This window comes from Dysidea avara, chromosome 7 (assembly GCF_963678975.1).
Source record: "Dysidea avara chromosome 7, odDysAvar1.4, whole genome shotgun sequence".
NCBI lineage: Eukaryota > Metazoa > Porifera > Demospongiae > Dictyoceratida > Dysideidae > Dysidea > Dysidea avara.
Genome location: NC_089278.1, coordinates 20,522,380 through 20,547,590, shown reverse-complemented (window position 1 = coordinate 20,547,590; position 25,211 = coordinate 20,522,380). Strand labels below are relative to the sequence as shown.

At 38.0% G+C, this 25,211-nt stretch overlaps 1 protein-coding gene across 2 annotated transcripts in view; it reads left to right on the top strand.

The window, feature by feature from the left end:
• The window catches only part of LOC136260207 (putative leucine-rich repeat-containing protein DDB_G0290503), a 70,152-nt gene that overhangs the window by 10,626 nt on the left and 34,315 nt on the right, over positions 1-25,211 (top strand). For both annotated transcript variants that reach the window (XM_066053845.1, XM_066053844.1), the window contains exons 3-11: positions 504-608; positions 2,551-2,760; positions 10,477-10,665; positions 11,847-11,954; positions 15,236-15,376; positions 16,315-16,464; positions 20,818-20,967; positions 21,773-21,910; positions 24,598-24,738. In XM_066053845.1, coding sequence (XP_065909917.1) covers positions 504-608; positions 2,551-2,760; positions 10,477-10,665; positions 11,847-11,954; positions 15,236-15,376; positions 16,315-16,464; positions 20,818-20,967; positions 21,773-21,910; positions 24,598-24,738 — 1,332 coding nt within the window. The remainder of the gene's footprint in view (positions 1-503; positions 609-2,550; positions 2,761-10,476; positions 10,666-11,846; positions 11,955-15,235; positions 15,377-16,314; positions 16,465-20,817; positions 20,968-21,772; positions 21,911-24,597; positions 24,739-25,211) is intronic.

Below are 25,211 nucleotides of genomic sequence, written 5' to 3'. Positions count from 1 at the left end.
AACGATTGTAACTTACGAATGGAATGACGTACAGGGTTGAAATTTGCACCATTGTGTTTGCCATTAATAGGGAATCGATTGCTGGGTAAATTCTTTTATCACCTTTTTTCACTGCATACAAAGGTGAAGTTTGTGACCTAAGGTTGATCGCGTAAAATTGCTTTGATGTGATGTATAGTATACAAACACCCATAACTTGCTTGTCCTTGGGTCTAATGCAACGAAATAAGACATTTTCTAACTCCTCTTGAGTGATGATATCCAGGTTTTTATTGTTAGTCCTTTCCTTCACCAAGAAAAAGGTATTCAAGAATTTTTTTTCAATAATATGCAAATGTTTCACCCATTGTATTTAATGCTTTATATTGCAATTTTGTGCTTGTGTCGGATCTGGTCACATATACAGTGTACAATAAAAGCTCTTAAGAACTCTGATGAACCCTATGTGTGTGTGTGTGTGTGTGTGTGTGTTTGTACATTACATTGCACCTTGTGTTGGATAGGATAAAGAAAAAGATCGCGATCATTACAAATCAGAATACCGCAGGCTGAAGAGTGAAAATGACGATTTGAAGACCAAGTTGGAAACAGAAATTATGACCATTAAGGTATGACTGGGTTACTTAGCAAGCTACAGGTGATTGTGTGGCTACAATAATGTGGGGCTATAATAATGTGGGGCTACAATAATGTGGGGCTTTACGTAGCTTTGTATGTCACACTTATACATTGTGCTAAGTTTTTCCATCGACTAGACCTTAGCGTAAGACAAGGTATAGGCTGTACTAGAATTGGGCGATACTGAAAAAAGTGGAAAACTATATGTACAAGTTTTGCTATGGTTTGTAAGTCTTGTGTTGTTATATCCATTCCATAAACAACCCCTAAGCTATAAAAGAGGCATGATATATCATGAACTTGATATATCATGATGTGTAAACAAGTTGATGTTGTGCTACTTCTAAAAACCAGGTGCTAGTTACATAGCTGGAAATATAAGCTTCTGTTTTGTAATAATGTAGTTATTGTAATTTCTGATTTTGTAATTGGTGAATTATTTTGTAATTCTCTAATTACGTTGCTATGCATTGCTAAGGAAGCACATTTAGAACAAACCGCTTTCAACAACTTGTTACGCACAGAAGTATCTTCTCAACTGTTTTATAGTTTGTCTATAGTATTTTTTCCTGCAAATTCTCTCTACAAAACCTCAAGGCTACCCTTTATTTTCGTTTGCGTACGTAGGGACATGCCCCTTTTCAAGTCGAATAGATATGCATTTCCTAGTTGCCTAAGAGGCCTGCTATGATGTTTTTCAGTAGTTAGATACACAAAGAACCCAATGGGAAGGTAGTTCATGAAGTGTCTAAAGAGATGCTGCACCAGTATTTCAAACCGGCGAAAAGAAGCGGCCTCAGTGCAAACTTTATCTATCCTCAAGTTTAATACAAGCTTCATTTAGTGTTTAGTTTCATAGGTTGACTGCTTTTTACCACTAAAAGGATTTGCTCACGTGGCTGCGTACAGACAAGCATAGATAGGTACACACACATGTTTTTACGAAAACAATTTCAGTAAACCAGGCGCACGCCCACAGCCTGTTTAAAAACAACAACAAAAAAACTGCCTCAATACATTTATCATCTCATACTTATCATGATGGCAATGATATATCGTTACCCTAGGCTGTACTTGACTGAGTGTATGTCAATCTTTTATACTCTTCATTTATTATTTTAATATTTTACCATTAGTAATCAACACACATGATATAGTGTTGTGTCGCCAAAAAAGCCATCATGTGTCATGTGACACTGTTGGTATATTGAGAGGTAGGAAGAAAACATATTTTTAACACATGCATAGCTCCATGGTCAGCACACCATCTTTGCATTATACAGTAGCTGTCTGCCAGGTGGGCAGGCCACACCAAATTAGATTGCATTAGCTCCAGCCATTCCCGAGATATTGGTGAATGAAGTTTTGATTTTTCTTAAGATGCAAGACTTTACTTCTTTTTGCATACTTTGCAAGACTGTTGTAAAATGCTAGCACATAACTCAATTGTTGAATTAAGCACATGATTTCACAAACCAAGTTTGCTACAAATCTGCTAGTGTTATGGATGATTATGTACATAAAAAAAAGATTTAGCTACATCATGTGGGAATAACTTGAGAAGTGGTGTGTACTATGTTAGCCATTATAGCAGTTGTGCCTTTTGATCGTTTGGAAGATCAGCTACAGGGTTACGAAGCAAAATCCAAAACAAGTGTAAAATGGTGGTGCCAGGTACTCTAATAGAACAGTCACTGAGTGCCCAAAATAGTTGCTAGAGGACCTCCACATCTCCAGATAGTAAAGCTTAGATTACAGAATGGGCCATCTATAGCTAATAAACTTTGTGGGTTGTCAATTACAGCTGCTATAATGAACAACAGGACTTCATTGTTGTGTCTGAAGTGAATTGCTAAACACCATACCTATATGAACTTGTATATGGACAAGTAGGTGTACTGTACATAATTATGTGTTATTCACTTTATGTAGGCTGACCTTGAGGCAAAGAATACTAAAGTGATTGAACTCAGTGCTGCTATTGAAGTTAAAGATGTTGAGATTTCCAACCTTACTGAGTCATTAGCTAATAAGACATCTGAAGTTAGAGAGCAGGAAGAAAATTTTAAACAAGCTTTAGTTAAAAACCAAGAATGGGAGGGTGATTATACCAAATTGAAAGATAGTGTTGCTAAGCTAAAGGTAAGCTGTATTAGGTGTATACAAAATAGGAAAATGGACTTTTCAGTTATCTGAACACCAGGTGGTCCCCAGGAGTTTGGATAACTAAGTTTACTGTATGTAATAAGGAACTATATGCAAAAAATGATACCTACAAAGGGGTTTTAACCTGTGAAGAAACTATGGTGTCAACCTTTACCATGATAAAAAAGAGTGAGAAACATGCATGCTATTAGAAAATGACTCCCCAGTTAATCATACAGTATGGTAGTACTATATAATAGGGATCTGGCTTTCTTGCCCAAAAATATTACGCAAAAAAACCTTTTCCTTCATAACAGTTTGGCAGTATCATTAAGTAAGAGTGTACTTAATAAGTAGGGATTGGTAAGAAATCATATGGCTTTGTATTTTTTGCACTTAAAAAAACAGCGTTGCAGTAAGTGTTACCCCAAAAAACCACCTGGAATACATTAGTACTGCTGTAATGATGCTGTACCTTGGGTAAATGAAGTGAAAAGTCAAATGTTTTGATGTACAGTGAGTTTTAAAATTTTCAAAATTCACCTGGATTTTGTCTGCCTGCCTGCCTCCCTGCTGTAATACCCAGTTGCACTAGGTGTACGGCTCCAGAATTTCAGACAGCCAAGGTAATTTTGGTGGATTCACGAATCCATTGTTCCGATTACGTTCTGTCCACTGCACCATGCTGTTTGCTTTCATCATTCATTCACTTTGTTCTTTTTGAAGAATAATTAATAGTTGCGGTGCACGCCACAACCTAAACACATGATTTTACGGAAGTGTGTGTAAGACGGTGTAGTACCCAAGGAATTGTCTCTAGCAATTAATGCTGAGTAGTTGTTTTATAGTCTTACCAGTTTAGCTTTTTTTGCAAGGTAGGGGTTAGCTAATAATGCCTTTGAGGGGCAGATCCACCTCGGGTTCCAGACTTCTAAAAGTGAGGGTTCCACTCTTAATGGTGGACTATCCAGCAATGCTTTACTGTACAACCATCAATATTTAGGCCATTAGAAATGCAGCTGAAACCTTTAACAGTTGCTGTAATAGCTTTAAAAGACAAAACGATAATTATTTTAGAGGCGCTTATTACGTATGAAGGTAAAAGATAGCTGCTTCAAGTGATATTTATACTATGTGGAAAACAAAGAGTATAATATAGCTAGCTAGCTAGCTAGACATAAAAAGTAAACAAACTAGTTATTTAAAAAATTAAAAATTTAAGGGATTGATATAATATATAGTAAAGGAAATAAGCTCAAATATGTTATGAAACAATCCAGCAATTAAAAGTAAGGAAACAAGATTAGACAACTACTTGCTAAAATGAGACACACTTTTATTCCCATCAAATAGAGGGATTGCACGCGTGATGCGTAATGACGTATTTTTGTAAAATGCTTAACAACTGTTGCTTTTCAGACATTTGTGAGGTACGCGAGTGAAGGCTACAGCCAGTCTCAATGGTTCAGTGTAGAATGGAACACGTTCGCTAGTTTAGTTGCTTGTATAAACTAGGATAGCTATTGTCAAAATTGTACAAAGTGTTAGGGTTTGCGACTAATCGATGAAAAATTGATATTACACTAGGAAACAAGCTCAAAAATGTTACAGCTGAAATGAGAAACAATCCAGCAATTAAAAGTAAGGAAACAAGATTAGACGACTACTTGCTAAAACAAGACACACTTTAATCTCTACTTTTGGCTAATAGAGGGTTTGCACGTGAAAAGTATTGTGGCGCGAATTATAAAAATGCTTAACAACCGTTGCTAGTCTGACATTTGTGAGGTTTACTTTTCAATAGCACGCAATGGGGCGAATGCACTTATTTCGTCACCACGCTTTACCAAATAAGAGAATCTCTGTCAAAAGCTAGGATAAGGTTAGAAACAAACATTCAATACTAGCACTAAGTTGGACCTTCAGGCAGCCAAACAATGCCTTCAGGCAGCCAAGCATAACTTGACTATGTGTGCTTGATTTGTGCACTTTTTGACGTCGCTTCAGCCTGAGACATGCCTTTTGCAAACTGCAGCAGCTATGGCGAATGCATCACAGACTTACTTTGTGATATCTATGTGACTGGATTGATTTTAGAGGTGTTTCTTGAACTGTTCTTTGTTTGTAACACTGTGACGGGTAGAACATAGCTACCTGAAAACGAAGTGGAATGGCCACCACACTTCTCAGTACAATTGATAGTTGGTATGCCCGTTTAGTCGTGATTTCCGTAGTGGCTGGATTGATTGCAGAAACACTTTCGTATTATATTAGTGGTCATTTAATCCCTTCCTCGATCACGACTCTACTCTGTATGTAGAAGTTAAATGTCCACTAATATAACTGCAAGTGTAGATGACCTCCCTTGTTTCCTTGCTTTTTATTTATATGATCCCTATATACTTGGATATAAAATTTCTAATATTTCCTTACACTTGTTTATTATCAAGCTGCAATAGATTCACCATTTACTAGTAGATCACAAGACATATAGCTCATGTGAGTCAGACAATTATAAAAATGTCTGTTGGTGTCATGCATTCATGAGGTTGAGGTGCCATTCTTTGACATATAATTACAAAGTAAGTGAATATTGTTGCAACGATTTTTCATTTTTGCCCAATGAATATATGTACGTACTTTTCATTCATGGGTGGTTAATGAATTAACCCTTTCTTACTGAAGTTATTTCGTAAAACCGCAGAAAAACCTCAGGAAATGATATTTTATGGCTTGTGTGATCTTTGCGCGATACGTGAGGACCCCACCCATTAATTAACACGGAACGCTATATACCATATGAAAGCCTCTCTCCCTTCTACCCAAACATCTAAAAACCTTACAGGAAAACACATAACTCACGCACTTTGAAGTGAAGAATAGCACATTGTTATTCTTCACCATAGCAGTGAAAGATGGGCGCCGCCATCTTGTTATAACCCCGGGTTGTATCATACTGTATATTTTTAGAATCCTTATCACGTGAGGAACATTTTATTCTTAGTAGAACACACCATGATGCTCAGAGCGAAAGTTATCGAAATTTAAACAGGTACTATTGTTTTTGATGCGTTTGTGTGTGTTTATAAGTGTTGATAGTTCCCCATACTCGTTCTTATCGCTTCGTGTTAAACTTTATTAGAAACACCTGAGCCTACTCAACAAATTGGTGGTTATTTCAACTTCGTAGCCCTTAGGATGAAGGAGTTATGGGCCCATTTATAAAGGGCATCCGTAATATGCATTTTTTGGCAATATATTAGTCATTCGGTAATAAAGGGCTAAGTTAGACAAATTTGATATGAGAAGCGCATCAGTACTAAATTTTTTGTTATATATATAAAATACAGATTTGAATTTTATTAACAGTATGTATGAAGGCGTAAGTATAGGAATAACAATATAAGTACAAGGGAAAAAAATAGGTAACTTTAAGGTTACGGTATAGTCACGGGCAATCATTCAAAATTTTGAATGCCTATCGATACTTTTTGAGAAGCCCATAAAACCAGTCTAGCAGCATGAAAAGTTTTAAATGTAGTAGTCTCGTGCCCAGACCCCACCCACTGCATTTGAGTAGGGTCTGGTGACATTCGCAGGAGTTTTGGGCCCTACGCCATTTTTCTTTTCTGACCAATCGGACGTCTTGATTCAGGTACAACGCGATTTGATAGGCTGGAACTAGGAAAATGGCCGACTACAGCTATGGATACAAATGCGTAAACAATATGGCGGCAGGCCCAAAAACATAGCGTAAGTCACCAGACCCTACTCAACGCAGTGGGTGGGGTCTGGGCATGAGACTATAAATGTAGGTGAAGCTCTTCATATTTAACGTTTTTATGTAGCTACAGTGTAGTTTGAGGCAGGTGGAACACTACAATTTGTTGTAGTAACACAAGTAAGCCAGCCCTTACATCGCTCAGCTCCAGCCCGTACATCGCTCAGCTCCAGCTGTCACTATCATGTTTTTCCGCCGTTTCTGGGGCATAGTGATACTGTATATTAAATTTATTAGGTCCTGTGGAAGCATTTTTGGCGTGTTTCTCCCCAGTGACTCAGATACAAGCCTTCAAAGAGCTTGTTTCACTCGAAAAAACTACTAAAAGTTCAATAAAACGTCTATACTACCAGTAACTTAAAAAATCGCTTCCACAGGACCTAGATATTTTAGTTGTTTAGCCACTTGTGTTGAAATTATAAGGATTCAGTAATCTGTTAGTCTGGTTTTTGGCGGCGCGTTTTTAAACCAGGCGCACGCCCACAGCCGGCCGAAGGCCGGCTGTGGGCGTGCGCCTGGTTTACTGAAATTGTTTTCGTAAAAGTGTGTGTGTGTACCTATCTACCTATCTACCTATGTTTGTCTGTACGCACCCACGTGAGCAAAATTGTTTAATAACGATAAAAGCAGCTTTTACGTAAGAAGTAAAAGTGAAATGAAGTCTGTATTAAACTTCTGCACAGGTGAACTTTGCTCTGAGGTGGTTTCTTTTTGGCGGACTGAAATACAGGTGTGGTGACTTTCCTCAGACTACCTTCCCCTTGAGGTTTTCAGGCATTTAGCAACTGAAAAACAACGGTGCAGGCCTCGTACACTGCCAGGAATAGCCTATCGCTTCGAGTTGAAAGGGGGCGTATCCCTTACGTACGCGAACGAAAATGAAGAGCAGCTTTGAGGCTTTGTCGAGAGAATTTGTGGGAAAAAACAAGTTAGTCACACTATAAAACAGTTTAGAAGATAGTTTTGTGCGTAATATGTTGGTTAAAGTGGTTTATTTAACAAACGCTTCCTTAGCAGTGCATAGCAACGTAATTGAACGAATTACGAATATTTCATGAATTACGAAATACGAGAAATAGCTAATTATATTATTGCACAACCCAAACTACCCTATTGTAAAGTAGTAATACATAGTTGGTTAATTCATAGTAGTATATACTGTCTATAGTTATTCCAGATGAGTTAGCTAGCTGCATGGCGCCTGGTTTTTAGAAGTAGCACAACATCAACTTGTTATAAAACATAGCTCTATTGTAGACCACACACCCAAGGACAGTTGTTGTTCTGTAGTAAAAACAAACAAGCACAATTAGTTGTATTGCTAACACAACACAGTTGTTGAAATTATTTATCCCTGCTTGGTTTAAAGCAGGTTTTGTAATTTGTTCTGCCCATGCATTTTAAACTATTCCGTAACCTTAAGTTGATCAACTTGGGGTCATAGCAATAAAAGTGAAACAAGGGAAGTTGCCTACACCTACCAAGTGGTCATTATGCTTCATTTTTATGTGTGCTCAGCCCAGCACTATTAATGAAGAACAATGTGAGAAGTGCCTCTACAACCAATCCAGTCACTAGGGAAAATGCAAGCTCCGTATCATAAACGTGATAGCACATGATTATACCGTATAGTGATTTTTTTTTTCTGAGAAGGAATTTTTGTGGATTGGGAGCCATCGTATAATTTGCAGCTCGACCAAAATGACATTGTTTTCAGTATATTACAAGTATAAGGGAAAATTAAGAATTTATATTCGATTAGGGATTGTAGAAAAAAATAAGTAGAGAAACAAAGGGGGTCGCCTACACTTGCAGATATACTAGTGGACGTCCACTACAAAGCTGAAAGCGAAGCGTAATGGCCACTTCACTTTGAGTCAATAATTGGTAGTTGGGGCACACGTTCAGTCAAAAACGTTACCTCTGGCACTGTACTTTCTTTTGATGCAGTATGCATGGGTTCACCAGTAAGTTCGATTAGGGATCATAGAAAAAAAAAGTAGGAGGTCACCTACACCTGCAGATGTACTTCAGCTCATCACACAGCATTGCAAACGAAGAACAGTGGGAGAAGCGCCTCTGCAATCAATCCAGTTACCACGGAAAATATGGATGATTCCCATTTACAAGCATAGGCAAGCAATTGCGCTACCGTGAATTGACACTATGGGCTGTCAGCAAAGGACACACAAAGGAGGACAAAGGTATATATGTCCATGATGCGTGCATTGTACATACTGCAGTGCGCCAAAAGTCACCTGTCAGGCTGAAGCGACATTGAACAGTGAAAAAAATCAAACCTGTAGCCTTAGCCATTATCGAGTTACACTTGTCGAGAATTCCGTTGAATAGAATGGGCTTGGTTATACCTAACCAATGCTGCTAGTTGGCTGGTTTTTGGGTGATATTTTTGGCCAGAAAAACCCAAACTTCCTAATATACAGTATACTGTTCTGTATGATAAATGCGTGATCTGAAGAAAAATTTACCCCTTGAAATTTTGAATGGTGGTAATCTGCAAAAATTTTTTGCCCTTGAAAATAGCCCACTGTACAATAGTCAGCCGCAGAGAGCCATTTTGCGCTACTGCAAACACTATGTGCTGCCAGTGAAAAGAAATACATAGGACACAAAGGAGGACCATGATGTGTGCATTGTATATACCGTGGTATGCCAAAAGGCACCTGTTGGGTTGAAGTGACATCTAACAGTACAAAAATCAAGCTCGTACTGCCCCGTACACTTATTTTAAGGCATCAGTCAATTTGTCAGCACAAAATTCCATTGAATAAAAAAAAATCATAGCAACTGAATTTGGGTTGCACTGATGGCACTTTTGGGCATGATTATATGTACTTAGCCAATACTGCCAAGTGCCAGAGGATATTGTGAGGCTGGTTTCTGGTCAATGTTTTTGTACAAATCTCCATGATTCCTAATATACTATCGTACTGTATGATGAAATTTACATACATTGTGTTCATGTGGAATTACCAAAATATTAGCCTGCGTATGCATGCTTGTTTTGTTGGCCAGATCAAATAGCCTCAATTTATAGAGACCATGCTGCCCATACATGTATTTGAAGAACTTACTGAATTGGCTGTGGCTTACAACCTTATAAGATTTGTTACGTTCATTTTGGCCAATGATGTGACTATTACCTTGATAACTGACTGTCATCTTTAACTGATGACAATCTGTGAATTCCTCGTTACTGAGGCCAAGTCTTAATTATTGTACTATGGATCAAGCTTCCTTACACTTAAAAGCACACTAACCAGTGGCGTATGTTGCTGCCATTGAGGGAATCAAGGCAGCTGTCTTGGAAGTTGGAAAAAGAAAGCTTCGGTAATTCAGTATTGTGAAGATTGAGATTCTTGGAACAGTCAAAACAGCTCCCCTCACTTTAATAGAACAGTCATGATGAAAAACACCGTTATAGTAATTTGAGTATAGACATACACTTATAAACAAAGCCATTCTAAGTGATGCACAACAGTTGCAGTCTTGCAATTTGTGGAATCATTGATATCACTACATTACTGCTAACAGCTTATTGTATGTATCTGACAAAACATACGCATTTACTATTATTTAGAGCTTCTTGTAAGCTGTATTGTAAAGTAAGATATGCACAAGTTTCCAATGTTAACAAGGGTATTGTTGTGAAGTTCCTACTTTAACCCTTGAAGTATTAGTGCACTACAAATTGGGGCTGGGACAAAGCTTCTTAAGAAGCTTCAGAGGTTAAAAGTTGACCTTCGTTCCAGCCCTACTACAAATGTAGTATCGGTGGTAACATACGTATGTGTCCTACATTATAGTTTCAGTTATCACTAAAGCCCTAGCAATTTCTGTGTATACTGTATATCCTGGCTCGGGTGCACAAGGTCTATATACAGGTACCATTTGTTGTTTGCTGTGTTTAGGAGAAAGTGAAATCTAAATATAATGATTTACTGGTAAATTATAACCAACTCAAGGAGGAGAAAGAGAAACAAGCGTTGTTGCACAGTGAGGAAGTTGCTAAACGTGAAGGTGCTGAACAGCAATTAGCTAAAGCCAAGTCAGATTTAGCAGAACTTCAAGCAAAACATGATGAAGGTTTTCAAATTGTGGTATGTGCATACTATATACATTTTCTATTGTCTCTACTGTACCAACAATTAATGTGTAGTTATCTATCCAGTGTACATATCTATATGTATAATCCTGCAGCTTTGAAAACCTGCTTCTATCTTTGCACTTGTTTAGAATTCCATTCCTGTTATGTAGAGGGAAAAAGGAATGGACCGCTAAAAGTTTCAGTCTTACAAAAGGCTTGTGTATGTGCAAACTTTCAAGGTTGCTTACTATACAGATGTATGTACTAACATTTTGCCCCCCAAAAAAACATTTTCCAATGTATGCACATATGTAGATAATGATTAGAGACAAATCCTCAGTTTAACCTTAAAGAGTTTTATTTAAAAGTTATTGATGATTATAAATTAATAGCTTGGGTTGGTGCTATATCCCAGTGAGTGGGAGTGTTAAAGTGACACCCTGGGTACCATAGAGTGGCTGTGCTACTGTGTGATAAGTTAGTTATCACCCAGTGATAACTATTTGCTTCATTGGTAAACAATACCATTTGCAGTTGTTATGGTGTCATGAACCAGTCTGAGTGGCTCCACCACATGGTAATTAGTTAGCCAAATATGGAAATTTTAATACAAAAACACCAGTACCTGCTAAATCTTGCAATAAAATGGCTACCCTTTACACACTGGCACTACTATTATTGCGATGGATTAAACAAATGTCAAGAAACAGTCTATGTCTGTTTTCAATTACTCCAGCGATCAGTTCCAGCTGAGGTCCCAGTGGTGTATGGTGAAGAATCAACTTCTTTCAATTTCAATAACCTCTGGCTCCATTGTTCTATTTCGGGAGCGCTTTTAGCTAATCCTTGCATGCCACACGATGCCCCTCCACCCCACACAATGCCTCTCCACCCCACACAATGCCCCTCCACCCCACACAATGCCCCTCCACCCCACACAATGCCCCTCCACCAACCCCAGGCAAAGACAAATCATACCTCTGGAAACTGCTGCTTTGTAAAATGTTCATTGCACTCGGATGATATCATTATTATTACACTTGTCCTTGGCTTCACCTTGGACTCATGTAATAACGATTTCTCCCTTAAAATGATGTAACTATAATTTACTTAACCCCCACATGGTCATAATGAATTTTTAAAAAGTGATCTGTACTTGTTGATAATGATTTTAAGTTTTATGTATACATATAGCATACAGAAAATGAAGAAGTGGACAAGAAGATACAGAGCTTGGAGGAAACTATTAGTGAGAAAACTGCTAAACTGAATGAAATGGAGAATGAGTTAAAGACTGTTCAGGTATGTATATCAATAGTACTGTTTAGGGACCCCCAAAACAAAATAGCACCCCCAAAACAAAATAGCACCCCCAAAACAAAATAGCACCCCCTAATGATGCCATCAAAAATCATAATAAAATTCTTTTTTTTGATGAAAACTCTTAGTGTCAAATATACGTAGCATTAGAACTTACAGAGTTGTTTTGCAATTTAACAAAAGTTACTTAAACTTGAATGTTTGTCTGCCAGCCTTCCTGATCACAGTTGAAAGTTAAATGACACATCACACAATTTCCATTTATGTGGTATGTACCTTATAGGGTTCTGATTCCTTTACAGATTTTTCTTTTCATCTGTTTCCAATGAATATTCGCTCTAGATCTCTGTGCTTTTACCTTTACTTTTCATCTTCACAGTTCTTCTCATCAGAAACCACACCGAGGCATAAATTTTATAGTAGCACCTTTCTTTACCGGGTATATGTAGATGACATATAATTCAGCTGAAATGGTTATGCAGCTATACATCATAGGGTGACGACAGCTACACTTATAGAAATTGTTTTTACCATAGCAACAGAGCTCAATAACCATTGGCCTAGTTTTCTCTATTAATGCAATGCTAAAATGTGTGTGCACAACACATACCATTTTGAGGGCAAACAACGTAATTATATTATACATTCTGTTTTGGTGATTTGTTAAAGGTGAAGCCGGAAACATGTGTGCAAAATCATGTAAGCTATAATTTTACAGTATAAAGCATTGAATACAATGGGTGAAATACTTGCGTATTACTTTAAAAATCCATAAATTTGTTGGCTGGTAGTTCTTCCAATGATAACAAAACTCTAGTGTTGCTTCAGGCTGTGCAGTGAGACACTCATCCAGCATTTCCATTCCATCCATGTGACTAACCACTGGTAAGGTAGGGGCATTGGTTTCCTCCATGGAGTCATCTGGTGTATCTGATTGTGTAAGCACATAACCAGCGATGCCATCATCATCCAAATGTTCATACCCTAAATCATCATGGTCTGCTTCTAACCATTCAGATACATCTTCCTCAGTCAACTCCAGTCCCATTAGACCAAAATCTGATAAAAGTTCTGCTACAGGTCAATTTGACTGCCAGCTCCATCATCAGGTGACAATAGACTGCAACTTATCCTCAAAAGGAACAAAACTATCATGGAACCAGCAAGAAAATTAATGCAATTTACCCAGGCATTCTTCTGTGACTTATACACCGCAGGCAAATTGTTTAACTCGTAGCATGTAAAACAACGTGGCCTGGCTGACTTCCCAATAAACAACAGTGGAAGCTTTATTGAGCCAGTTACATTTGCACATGCACAGATTGTCACTCTATCTTGACATTTTTCCTCCCTTTGGCTCTTTTCTCTAACAAACTAACCGGTGTCTTTCGTGGTAACAAGCGATACTGAAAATATCTGCTCTGTAGTACACTTGGCCTATACCGTATTTAAACTCACAGGCAGCAACAATATCCACTGATCCCTGTTCGTCTTGCAAGGTAATACGTACTTTGAAGGTTATAGTGTTTGCAATCACCATTTAAAACCACTGCTTGCACAAAAAGGAATAGAAACGTCTGGACTGTACAAAATCTTGGTCTTTTCTTGGAGCAAACTACTGTTTATAGCCACGTCCTTCTCATGTTGCTGTCTAAATCGAATATACAATGTCTCGTGAAGTTATTCAAAAGCTCTACCTCTAATCTTCATTGACTTAGCTGTCACACCCATTTCTTTCATCTTCTCTTTAAATGACTGTAGTGTACCTTTGCTATTCTTTATATCTGTGATAGTTGATCTGCCAATTCCATACTTCTATAACAGTGTAGCTGGTTTTTTGTGTAATCATTCATTGTTTTCTAACTTTTTTCTCAACAGCAAGTACGACTTTCTTCCATTTTGCTGGCACTTTCACAATTACTTAATGAAGCCATTTTTGTCTTATACCAGCTAAATCACATGTCAGAGGAATAAGGCTGAATCTTTGCCACAAGAATTCGAAAAGTGTTAAGTTTTCATACAGATGCTATTATAAAGCAAGTTCTTGCTTTAAAGTATATGCAATATACATGTGTTACATATAGTACATCTGCATGGTTGTTGCAGATACAGATGGGCGGTATTGTGTCATTCTATTTTAATTATAGATATTGTGGTGTTACTAAATATCCACTAAGTACGTATGTATAAGCTTCCATTACTCATTGTAGACTATGCAGTGCTTATACATACTCTTTATGTGGGAAACAATTGGAGGTGTTTGCCAACAAATTTTTTCAACAGAGGTGACGAATAGCACTCCCATATTCGACTGGTCTCCCATTAACACGGTCACATGCTACTCTCTTTGCTCAACTCTGCTAACCGAGTTCTGCCATAATACTGCTTGAACAACTTGAAAACTGGTAATTTCCAGTATGTCAGTATGCAGTATTAATATATGTTAAATATTTAATGAAAACATATATTGCACAACAGCTAAATATCGGTATATTTCCCACCCGTAGTTGCAGTAGAACACTTAATGCCTGCCTTCTCGTTTTCCATAAATGTTGTAAAACTGAAACTATAGCAATTTTTACCAGATCATTCCTGAGATTGCCCATGGTCTATAGCTAATGACTGTACATGGTTATTATTTGTGTTGCGTCAATTGTGAATCACACACTCACACACACACACACACACACAAACATGCATGCACACAACGCACGCACAACACACACAAACATGCACGCACACAACGCACGCACAATACACACAAACATGCACGCACGCACAACACACACATGCACACACTCACACATACACACACACACACACAAACATGCACGCACACAACGCACGCACAACACACACACAAACATGCACGCACGCACACAACGCATGCACAACACACATGCACAACGCACACACTCACAACAAACACACACAACAACACACCACACAAGCACACACAACAGCACACGCACAACACACACAACAGCACATGCACAACACACACACAGACAATGCGCACACACAAAGTAAGGTAAAGCCTGAAAACAATTTCTGTTGTGTCTAAACTACATAGAATTTTTACATAATGAATCTTCCACTTTTAAAGCCTTCATCCATCTAAGCACAGAAAGTGCTAATGATTATTCAAATAGTGTGTTAATGAATCAAATATAGTCATGCTGACCTAACAGTGAAATATATACATAATCCTTTCAGCACTTGTTAATACATCAGTAGCATGTGTATACATTTTGTCATTGCAGATTAAACACCAACAAAGGGTTAAGCAACTTGAGGATGATATGAATGAGCAAGCCTTACAAAATGAAGCAAAGCTAAAAGAGAGTAACAAAACCATTGAAAGTCTTAAAACTACCAGTACACAATCTGTTAACTGGAGTTCTGTAAGTGTATTCTGTACATATGTATCATGTATGTGCTTCACAAACCGCTGAGTGTGTGTGGTTGTATTATTTTTATATATACTAGTTAAAGTACCGCCGTGAGCGCAATATGTGAAAAGTAGCATGAGGTCATGTTTGAGAGACTAATACAACACAACGCCAAAACCGAGTGTTGTGTTCGGCTCAAAACCACGCCAGAGTGCTATTCCCCATATTGCACTAGCGTGGCGGTGCTTTAACTGCTTTCTGATCGTCTTTGTTCGGAGCGTTAATTTGTAGACTAGCGGTTTTCAGCCATCAGACAATCACTAAGTGTCTATATAGTACAAGTTTGGTCATAAAACACAAACATATAGCATTGTGTTATGCACGTGATCAACAGTGCTGTGTTTTTCTGTATGGAAATAATAGCACACTTATTTGTTTGATCTTAGCCCACGCAAGTGCTTTGAATTGAGATACTGTACATACCGTTGTAACTTATTCAATCAAACAGTATGGTGGTACTATTTAAGTAGGAATCCCCCCAAAAATGACATGTGCCACCTAAAATTCTGCCTTAAAAATCATCCTAGCAACATCTTACGTGACAAAAATACAGCATTAAAAACAAGAAAACATGGCCAGATATAGAATAACTGCTTGGCAAGTTTCTGATTACAAAAAAATTAATTAACTTTGCTTAACTGATTTTGAAATGCCAGGCATCACTCAACCTATCCAGCCCTATTTGTTTACAGTCTTAAGTTAAAAATGCTGGGAAGGAAATAAAAGTCTGGCCTTATACGAGGAAATATGGTAAATTTGCACTTTAGGTGGTGATATCACTTGTTTAAGTCCATTGTAATGATCCCTTCCATGTAGGTGATAATTTGTAAACACTTCTAGATACACATTCTGGTATTATATTTGTGTACACATACATATGTACACTGCAGATGAAGATTCAAGAAAAAGATCACCTAATCAAACAAATGGAAGATGATAAAAGAGACCTCAGTACTCAACTAGACGAGGCAAAGAAAGAAACTGAAAATATCAGGAAGACCCTTGAAGAGGAACATCAACAAGCTGTGGAACAATTGAATGTGCGCGTGCGTGTGTGTGTGGATGGGTGGGTGGGTGTATTTTGCGTGTGCGTGTGCGTGCACATCTGTAGTACAGTAGAACCTCGATTATCCGAATCTTGGTTACCCGAACAGTATAAGTGACTGCTCTATTAGAGTATTTTGTCATAAGGTGAATGTTTATTAGAGTAGTGTATGTTCTATTAGAGTAGTTGAACAGAACTCCCTATATAAATTAATGGTCTTGATTTATCCGAACAAATTCACTTATCTGAACATTTTTATGATTGACCTGGTACACAGGTGTTCGGATAATGGAGGTCCTACTGTATATGGTATCTAATCCAAAACAGCCAAGCTGTAAAAAAAGTGCGGCCCTCAAAAAGGCTATGGTGAAAAAAGATGTGAAATGTCTTGGCACCAAATTCACCTGAATTGTCGTTATTAAAATTTTTACCATTAACCTACCATCACAGCCATTTCTTGGCCGCCACCTTGGATTTCACATCTTTTTTCACCATAGCCTTTTTGAGGGCTGCACACTTTTTTTACAGCTTGGCTATTTTAGATTAGATTTCATTTCTTTTTGTATTTGTATACCCCAAAATAGGCTGGCTTTGGGACTTTTTTAACCTATTTTTTTTTCTTTACCACAGGAAGAAGAAAAGATGAAGTAGATGTGCTTTAAATATTTTATCAGTAAATGTACAAATTATATATATAATACATATATTGATTACAGAAATCTCCATGGTGGTTTCTTTGTAACTGAACACTCTACAAGGTGACTTCTTCTAGATGCTCTCTCTACAGGGTGAATTGTTTGTAGCTGAACGATCTACAAGGTAACTTCTTCTAGCTGATCTCCCTACAGGGTGATTTGTTTGTAGCTTAATTCTGTACAGGTGATTTGTTTGCAGCTGAGCTCTTTACAGAATGATTTCTTTGTAGCTGAACTCTCTACAAGGTAACTTCTTCTAACTGATCTTTCTACAGGGCAATTTGTTTGTGGCTGAATTTTCTACAGGGTGATTTCTTTGCAGCTGAACTCTCTACATGGTGGTTTCTTTGTAGCTGAACTCTCTACCAGGTAACTTCTTCTAGTTGATCTTTCTACAGGGTGATTTGTTTGTAGCTGAATGATTTATAAGGTAACTTCTTCTAGCTGATCTCTCTACAGGGTGATTTGTTTGTAGCTGAATTCTGTACAGGTGATTTGTTTGCAGCTGAGCTCTTTACAGAATGGTTTCTTTGTAGCTGTACTCTCTACAAGATAACTTCTTCTAGCTGATTAGTGATCTCTCTACAGGGTGATTTGTTTGTAGCTGAACGATCTACAAGGTAACTTCTTCTAGCTGATCTCTCTACAGGGTGATTTATTTGTAGCTGAATTCTGTACAGGTGATTTGTTTGCAGCTGAGCCCTTTACAGAATGGTTTCTTTGTAGCTGAACTCTCTACAAGGTAACTTTTCTAGTTGATGTCTCTACAAGGTCACTAGTTTGTAGCTGAACTCTCTACATGGTGGTTTCTTTGTAACTGAACTTTCTACAAGGTGACTTCTTCTAGCTGATCTTTCTACAGGGTGATTTGTTTGTAGCTGAACTCTCTACAGGTGATTTGTTTGAAGCTGAACTCTCTAAATGATGGTTTCTTTGTAGCTGAACTCTCTAAATGATGGTTTCTTTGTAGCTGAACTCTCTACAAGGTAACTTCTTCTAGCTGATGTCTCTACAAGGTCACTAGTTTGTAGCTGAGCTCTCTACATGGTGGTTTCTTTATAACTTAACTCTCTTCAGGGTGACTTCTTCTAGCTGATCTTTCTATAGGGTGATTTGTTTGTAGCTGAACTATCTACAATGTAACTTCTTCGAGCTGATCTCTCTACAGGGTGAGCTGATCTCTCTACAGGGTGATTTGTTCGTAGCTGAATTCCGTACAGGTGATTTGTTTGCAGCTGAGTTCTTTACAAATTGGTTTCTTTGTAGCTGAACTCTCTACAAGGTAACTTCTTCTAACTGATCTTTCTACAGGGTGATTTGTTTGTAGCTGAACTATCTACAAGGTAATTTCTTCTAGCTGATCTCTCTACAGGGTGATATATTTGTAGCTGAATTCTGTACAGGTGATTTGTTTGCAGCTGAGCCCTTTACAGAATGGTTTCTTTGTAGCTGAACTCTCTTGAAGGTAACTTTTCTAGCTGATGTCTCTACAGGGTCACTAGTCTGTAGCTGAACTCTCTACATGGTGGTTTGTTTGTAGCTGAACTCTCTACAAGGTAACTTCTTCTAGCTGATCTTTCTACAGGGTGATTTGTTTGAAGCTGAACTCTCTACAAGGAAACTTCTTCTAGCTGATCTCTCTACAGGGAGATTTGTTTGTAGCTGAACTCTCTACAGTTGATTTGTTTGCAGCTGAACTCTCTACATGATGGTTTCTTTGTAGCTGATCTCTTGAATTCTCTTCAGGGTGACTGCTCTATTAGAGTATCTCGATCTCGCACTTGCTGCACCAAGTTGGATTTTGTGTTATAACTCCGTGACTTTAAGTCTGATTCTTCTACACCATTGATGAGCCTTACTAAGATGATTACTCCATCTGTACAGCGATTTTCAAAGCATTACCCCAAGCGGTTTACCTGGTAGGCGTGGCAAGCAGTCGTTTTTTATTAGCTAATCTCGATTGCGTAATTGTTACACACTGTTGGTTTTTTCGTTGTATCTTCCTGGTTTTTAGCTCGATTTCTTTCAAACCACAAAAGGTTTGAGGTTCAATAGTTAACCTATTCACCCACCGATTTTCAGCTTCTTCCCATACGCGGTTTACCCTGTAGGCGTGACAGCATATTGGTGTTATTTTTCGTGAATAATCACTCATAACTCTTTGCCTGTTTATCATATTCCAGCCAAAGTTGGTACAGAGATGTGCCTTCATACCCCCCTTCTGTGTGCCAAATTTCAAGGCGATCGGATATGGAGTTCGCATTTTATAGCAGTTTTTGTAAGTGTGCGAAAAGATGAAGAAAAAATAGAAGAAAAAAACTAAGAAACTAAGCCAATTTTTGAAGTCGCATATCTCGGGACCGCTTGAAGCGATTTCGCTCAAATTTGGAATGTGGAGTGCTGAAGTTGGAGGGAGTGTCCACAGCAAAAACGTCTTGTTTCATCTAGGCAGCACAGAGCTACGGAGGTGCGAAAATTGCGTTTTCTTTCTTCCTGTCAATATACTCGCGGGTGTTACGCGCCGGCTTCTTGGGCCACACGACACACTACCGTGTGTCTTGGTCTGCATATTTAATTGTCAGTGATGAATGTTGCATTACAACTGTCCCCTATCATACATTACAATAATATGACAGTATTATGCTGTAATAAAGATTGTAAAGGTTTTACACTGTACCAAAAAAGTGTCAACCACAAACCAGCTTCACCTTTCTTTCATAATGACTGGTATGTGTAATGAAGGCCAAAAGCGCCCCTTTAGTATGACCTGATATATTGTTACATTTAAAAAATGATATTATTAGAATTTTCTTCTGACTGATCGAGTAACTGACAGACTGACCAATGCCTTCAGACAAGTACAACACAGTAATAGCTTATATTAACAGGCTTGATTTTTCACTGTTAGACATTACTTCAGCCCGAGACATGCCTTTCCGCATACTGCAGTAAGCACAACTAATGCATATGTACATAATGGACTTTCCTTTATCCTCCTTTGTGTCCTATTTCTTTTCATGTACAGTACAAGGTGTTGATTGGTGGCTAGCATGGTCAGTGGCTTTTTGTGTTGTCTATCACATGAGAATAAAGTACACCGACCATAAGTTTTACAACATTTTTTTGCACCACACCTCCAACAATTGAGAGCTTCATGTATTCTTCTCTATGTGTAGGACTGTAAATTATAGTATAGGGCACACATTTTGTTGTGTATAGTGTAGATTCGTATGTCTGGTACCATTCTTTCCTTTTTTTTGATGCAGTGGTATAGAAGCTAACTATATTTTACAACATGAAAACATGTGCTTGTTCCAGTACAAAATCATTGGAAATACTAGTAGGTGTTTTACAAACCCCTACTTTAGTTCATGCAATGGTATGATAAACCAGAGTAAGGGCTAAATTTGTGCTTCTGGTAACGATCTCCCTCATTTGAACATTTTTAATGTAATAATTCCTACAGGCTGGTAAATTGCTAATTTTTGCACTCATATATACTGTAAGATTTATGTATGTACAAATGTTTAAACAAGTATGTATAATATTACAATTAAATTACATACTTTGAATGTTAAAAAAAGTTTAAATAAGTCATTTTAGGACCCACTGTACTATATGGTTTTTCAAAATGTGTGTGTACATATGTGTAGGCTAAAGCTAAGGAAAATGAGCAACTAACAAAGCAAATGAAAGATAATAAAAAAAACTTCACTGCTCAGCTTGAAGCATTAAAGACAGAATCAGACAATATGAAACAAACTCTTGAGAGGGAACATCAGCAGACTATGGAGCAATCAATTGTGAGTGTGTAACAGTATCTGCATATAGTGTGTTTGTGTGATTTGTGTGCATGTGTACATGCATGACTACCTTGCCATACGGACGTGGTGACCTGGAGTCAGCTGTATAAACAGATACCTAAGTGTCCATGTCTTGCTTAGTGGTATAGAGTTGTGAAGGCTCTATGGCCTCTCTTAGTGGGACATAGCCCATTTTTCCTGTTGGCCAGTAGGATTTGCCTGCTCTGACTCTCGTACTTGATTGGTGCACAGGTACCCCCAGTGGTGGTTTTACTAGGCAGCAGCATAGCAGTTTTTCACACAGCTGCCAGAAGATTTGCTTTGGTCATCACACTGCATGTACAGTACATGTGTAATGTAGCATGTATGGTTAGTGTGTGAAAATAGGATTTTCAGTTGTAATTCTAATTCACATACTTATGCTACTGTAGCTACCATAATTTGCTTTTTTCCCCATTGTAAAATAATTTTCGTAGGTAAAAGTCATATGAAAAAATATATTTTGCAAAAGATGGAAATACTCTAATAGAGCAGTCATTCATGTAAATTATACAAAAATATTTTCATCATGAATTTTTTTTGCACGAAAATATAGCAAATTATAGTATGTAGTTTGGATAGCTCCTAAGTTATGTGTTTATGTTAGGAACCTCTAGCATCAGTTTATAAAATATTAACTTAGCTTAGGTAGTCAGCAGGTTCACTGATATACATGTAACTATGATATGTATAGCACTTAGAAAAAGCTTAACTGTAATGCATGTGCTTGTAAATAAACTGTGTATGTATGTTATCTTAAATGTAGGCACAAACCAAAGAGATAGATGACAAAATACAGCAGTTGAAGGATGAAAATGTGATGCTCAATTCTCAGCTTGAGGCGATGGGAAAGGACAATACTAGTAGAGAGGAGGAACTTCAGCAGACCATTCAACAATTGGATGTAAGCTATGTACCCACTCCTGCATATCTGCTATCATACAGTACAGTAGTTACTGTACTGTATATTAGGGATCATGGAGGTTTACACCTTCCCATGAAATAAATATTGACCAGAAACCAACTTCACAATAGGTACCTTTATGGCACCTTGGCTGTATTGGGTAGGATCAAGCCCAAGCATTTAGGTATATAAACAAGCTTGTGTATTCAGTGCAAGTCAGAATGCTTCTAGTAAACTGGCAGTGCCACAGTGTTTAAAAAAACATTTAGCAGAATTTTTGACTGACTGACTTACTAGTGCCTTCAGATAAATGTAATTCAATAACAGCTAAGATTATGGGCTTGGTTCTTTCACTGTTACTGTTAGTGCCTTTGGTTCAACGCCACACCTTTAATAGTTGCTGCATTGTGCCCTTAAAGATAGAGCATAAACGCTGTCCTTAAATAAATGTCGTGGCATCCATTGTTCTAAAGCGTTCCTTGGACTAGGAAGATGAAGTAGATTATCCTGTAGTGGTGGTCAGCAGTGTTCTCAGTAAGGAAAAGAGCAATAGTCATATATACCATTCATCTGCTGATTCCTTTTAGTAGCAAAATGCACTAGTGCTACCGAAATATGAAGTAAGTAATACCTCCCTCTCTATATTATGAACTCTTGGTAAATACTGTAGCAACGATTATTACTGAATGGTCACTACTCTTTTAAGACCTGCTTATGCTTTAAATGACACCCTCAAATAGTGGCCACTCCTGAGTATAGTATGTACAAGTTGAGCTGGATCCTGAAAAACAGCTAAAAATTTAAAAGTGGATTTTTTTCTCAGGAGAGTTAGCCAACCAGATGAGTAGTGGTAACAGCAAAGGTGTCAACAATAGACACATATGACTTGGCTCCATTACAAGTTTGGGAAAGGGCCATAGTTTACACTACATTTATGGCTTCCCCATAGGAAATGTATGGTGAAAATTTTGATTGGTCGTAAATATTATGTCAGAGATTTGAACAAAAAGGTTTTGAAATGTTTTTAGCCGGTCAAGCAGTACTACAAATGAGCCAAATTTCAAGATCATGTGTAATTACATTCATGAGTTATTAAATGTTTTGAGGATCCAGCTCATTGTGTACATACGGTACTGCTCAAATGTAATGTCGCACCGCTCGATTGTGAGTGATTAAATAGCTTGCTAATTAAAGGGCATGACACCCGTTTCCTTTGCAAATACATGCACTCGTTTCCTTTGCGAATACAGAATGAATACTTGCAAAGGAAATGGGTGTCATGCCCTTTAATTAGCAAGTTATTTAATCACTCGCAATCAAGCGATGTGAGCGAGTGCAATGTTACGTTTGAGCAGTACCGTACTATAGTAGCTTGACTGATTTTTGACACTAGGTTAATAGTAGCCATGATGCGTATGTTACAAAAAGAAGTAGAGGAATTTTACAAGCTAGTTGGGACAATAAAATAAGGGGGATCATTACATAAAGTAGAGCTAACAACAAGGGGCATGGACCTATGTTCCCACTGCATAGAGAAGACTATTTTTTGTCTTTATGTTTCAAACTGTTAATTGAGACAAAATGATAAACAAACACAAAGCGATAATTGTCCCCACTTTTGGTTTAACCAGTGATTCTTAGCAGTATTTGTGTTCCCATGTATTATTGCTACACTACAAAATGCACAAAACTCGCACTAAGCTCTGAAAGAGCAGCTCTACTGCTAAAATGCTTAACCACAGGATGATGGTTATGCAAAGAATTATCGTAGTGGCTATTCGTCTGGTTCCGGATGCTGATTTCACCAGGCTATTCGTCCGGTTCAGATCGCATGGTCCTGTTCGTCCAGTACTACTTGTCCCACAGTGTCACCCATAACTTGAGTATCAAACACACTAGTTGTATGAAGGTAAGTTTTTGGGCTAGGGTTGGCCCGGCTTTGCCGGGACGCTCACTTCGCTCGCTCCAACCCTAGCTCGCCTCAAACTCACCCAAAAACTTACCTTCATACAGACAGTGAAAGTCATCATTGTGCATAACAGGCAAACGGCACGTTAGGGTTAGGGTCGGGTTCAGCTTTGGTTTCTTCTTTACTGGGATTTCTTCTTATATAGGTTTCTTCTTGAGTGACGTATATAAGGTAGAAACTAAGAGAGGTCGGTAGCTGGGAGCCACATAGCATAGTGGTTACGATCCTTGCTTTACGCACTGGAGGTCTCGGGTTCGATTCCGGATAGGTCATGATTTTTTTTTTCATTTGAGAACCCTTTTTGTCTAAGTTTTTATTCACGTGAACCAGATCACATGGACCGAGCCAGACGAATAGCTTGGTAAAATCGGCATCCGGAACCGGACGAATAGCCTCTACCAAGAATTATTTGTGAAGCTATAGAATTCAACATTTTTGGCCTGTTAAAATGAATTGTTGTGTACAAAAACCTGCTCAGCTGCAAGTGTTATGGTCAAACATGCACTCGATTGTACAAATTACATAATCAATGCGGACTTTACAATGACACATGATCAACACAGCATTTTGTACGAGTTTCTACTCTACAAGAGCTTGCGCTGAGGATTGCTGGGAATCTGAACGTGCAACTGTGTTTTGTCCTGTACTGTACTTGTTAGTGTGGCCACACTTACACTGTGCACTACACATGTAGGTAAACTTTATATGTTCTGTGTAGAGTAAGGCTGCAGAGAAAGATGAAAAGATAAAACAATTAGAAGGTGCTTTAAGGCAACAGAAAATTAAGATGGAGAAAACGGCGGAAGAAACTAAAGAGACCAAACAAACTCTTGATCAGAACAAAGAAAATCTTCAATCTGTAAGGGATGTTTGTACTCTGCATTGTTATGAAAATGCTGGATTCATTTGTATTTTAATTTTGGGAAAACACACACAATTTACACACCAAAGAACGAATAATCAGTATATCTGGTGGTTGAAAAGTATTTATAGAATACTGATGAGGAGTTGTATGGGATCAAGTAAATTTTGAGCAGCGCCAGCCAGTGTCGAAGTAGTCTCAACTGACATTAGGACTGTTGTATTTTATCATACAGTATGGTAGTATTGTATAACAGTTATCATAATCCTAACATAATATTGACGAAAAACCAGGCTCACAATATCTTCATGACACCTTGGCAGTATTGGTTACGTAGGTATAGACAAGCCCAAATGTGACCGACAACCAATTGACCAACTGACAAACTGATTACTTCAGACCAGCATAAACTCAATAACTAAAATATAATGCCAGGTAAACTGCTTTCAAAATGGCCATTGGTTTATACC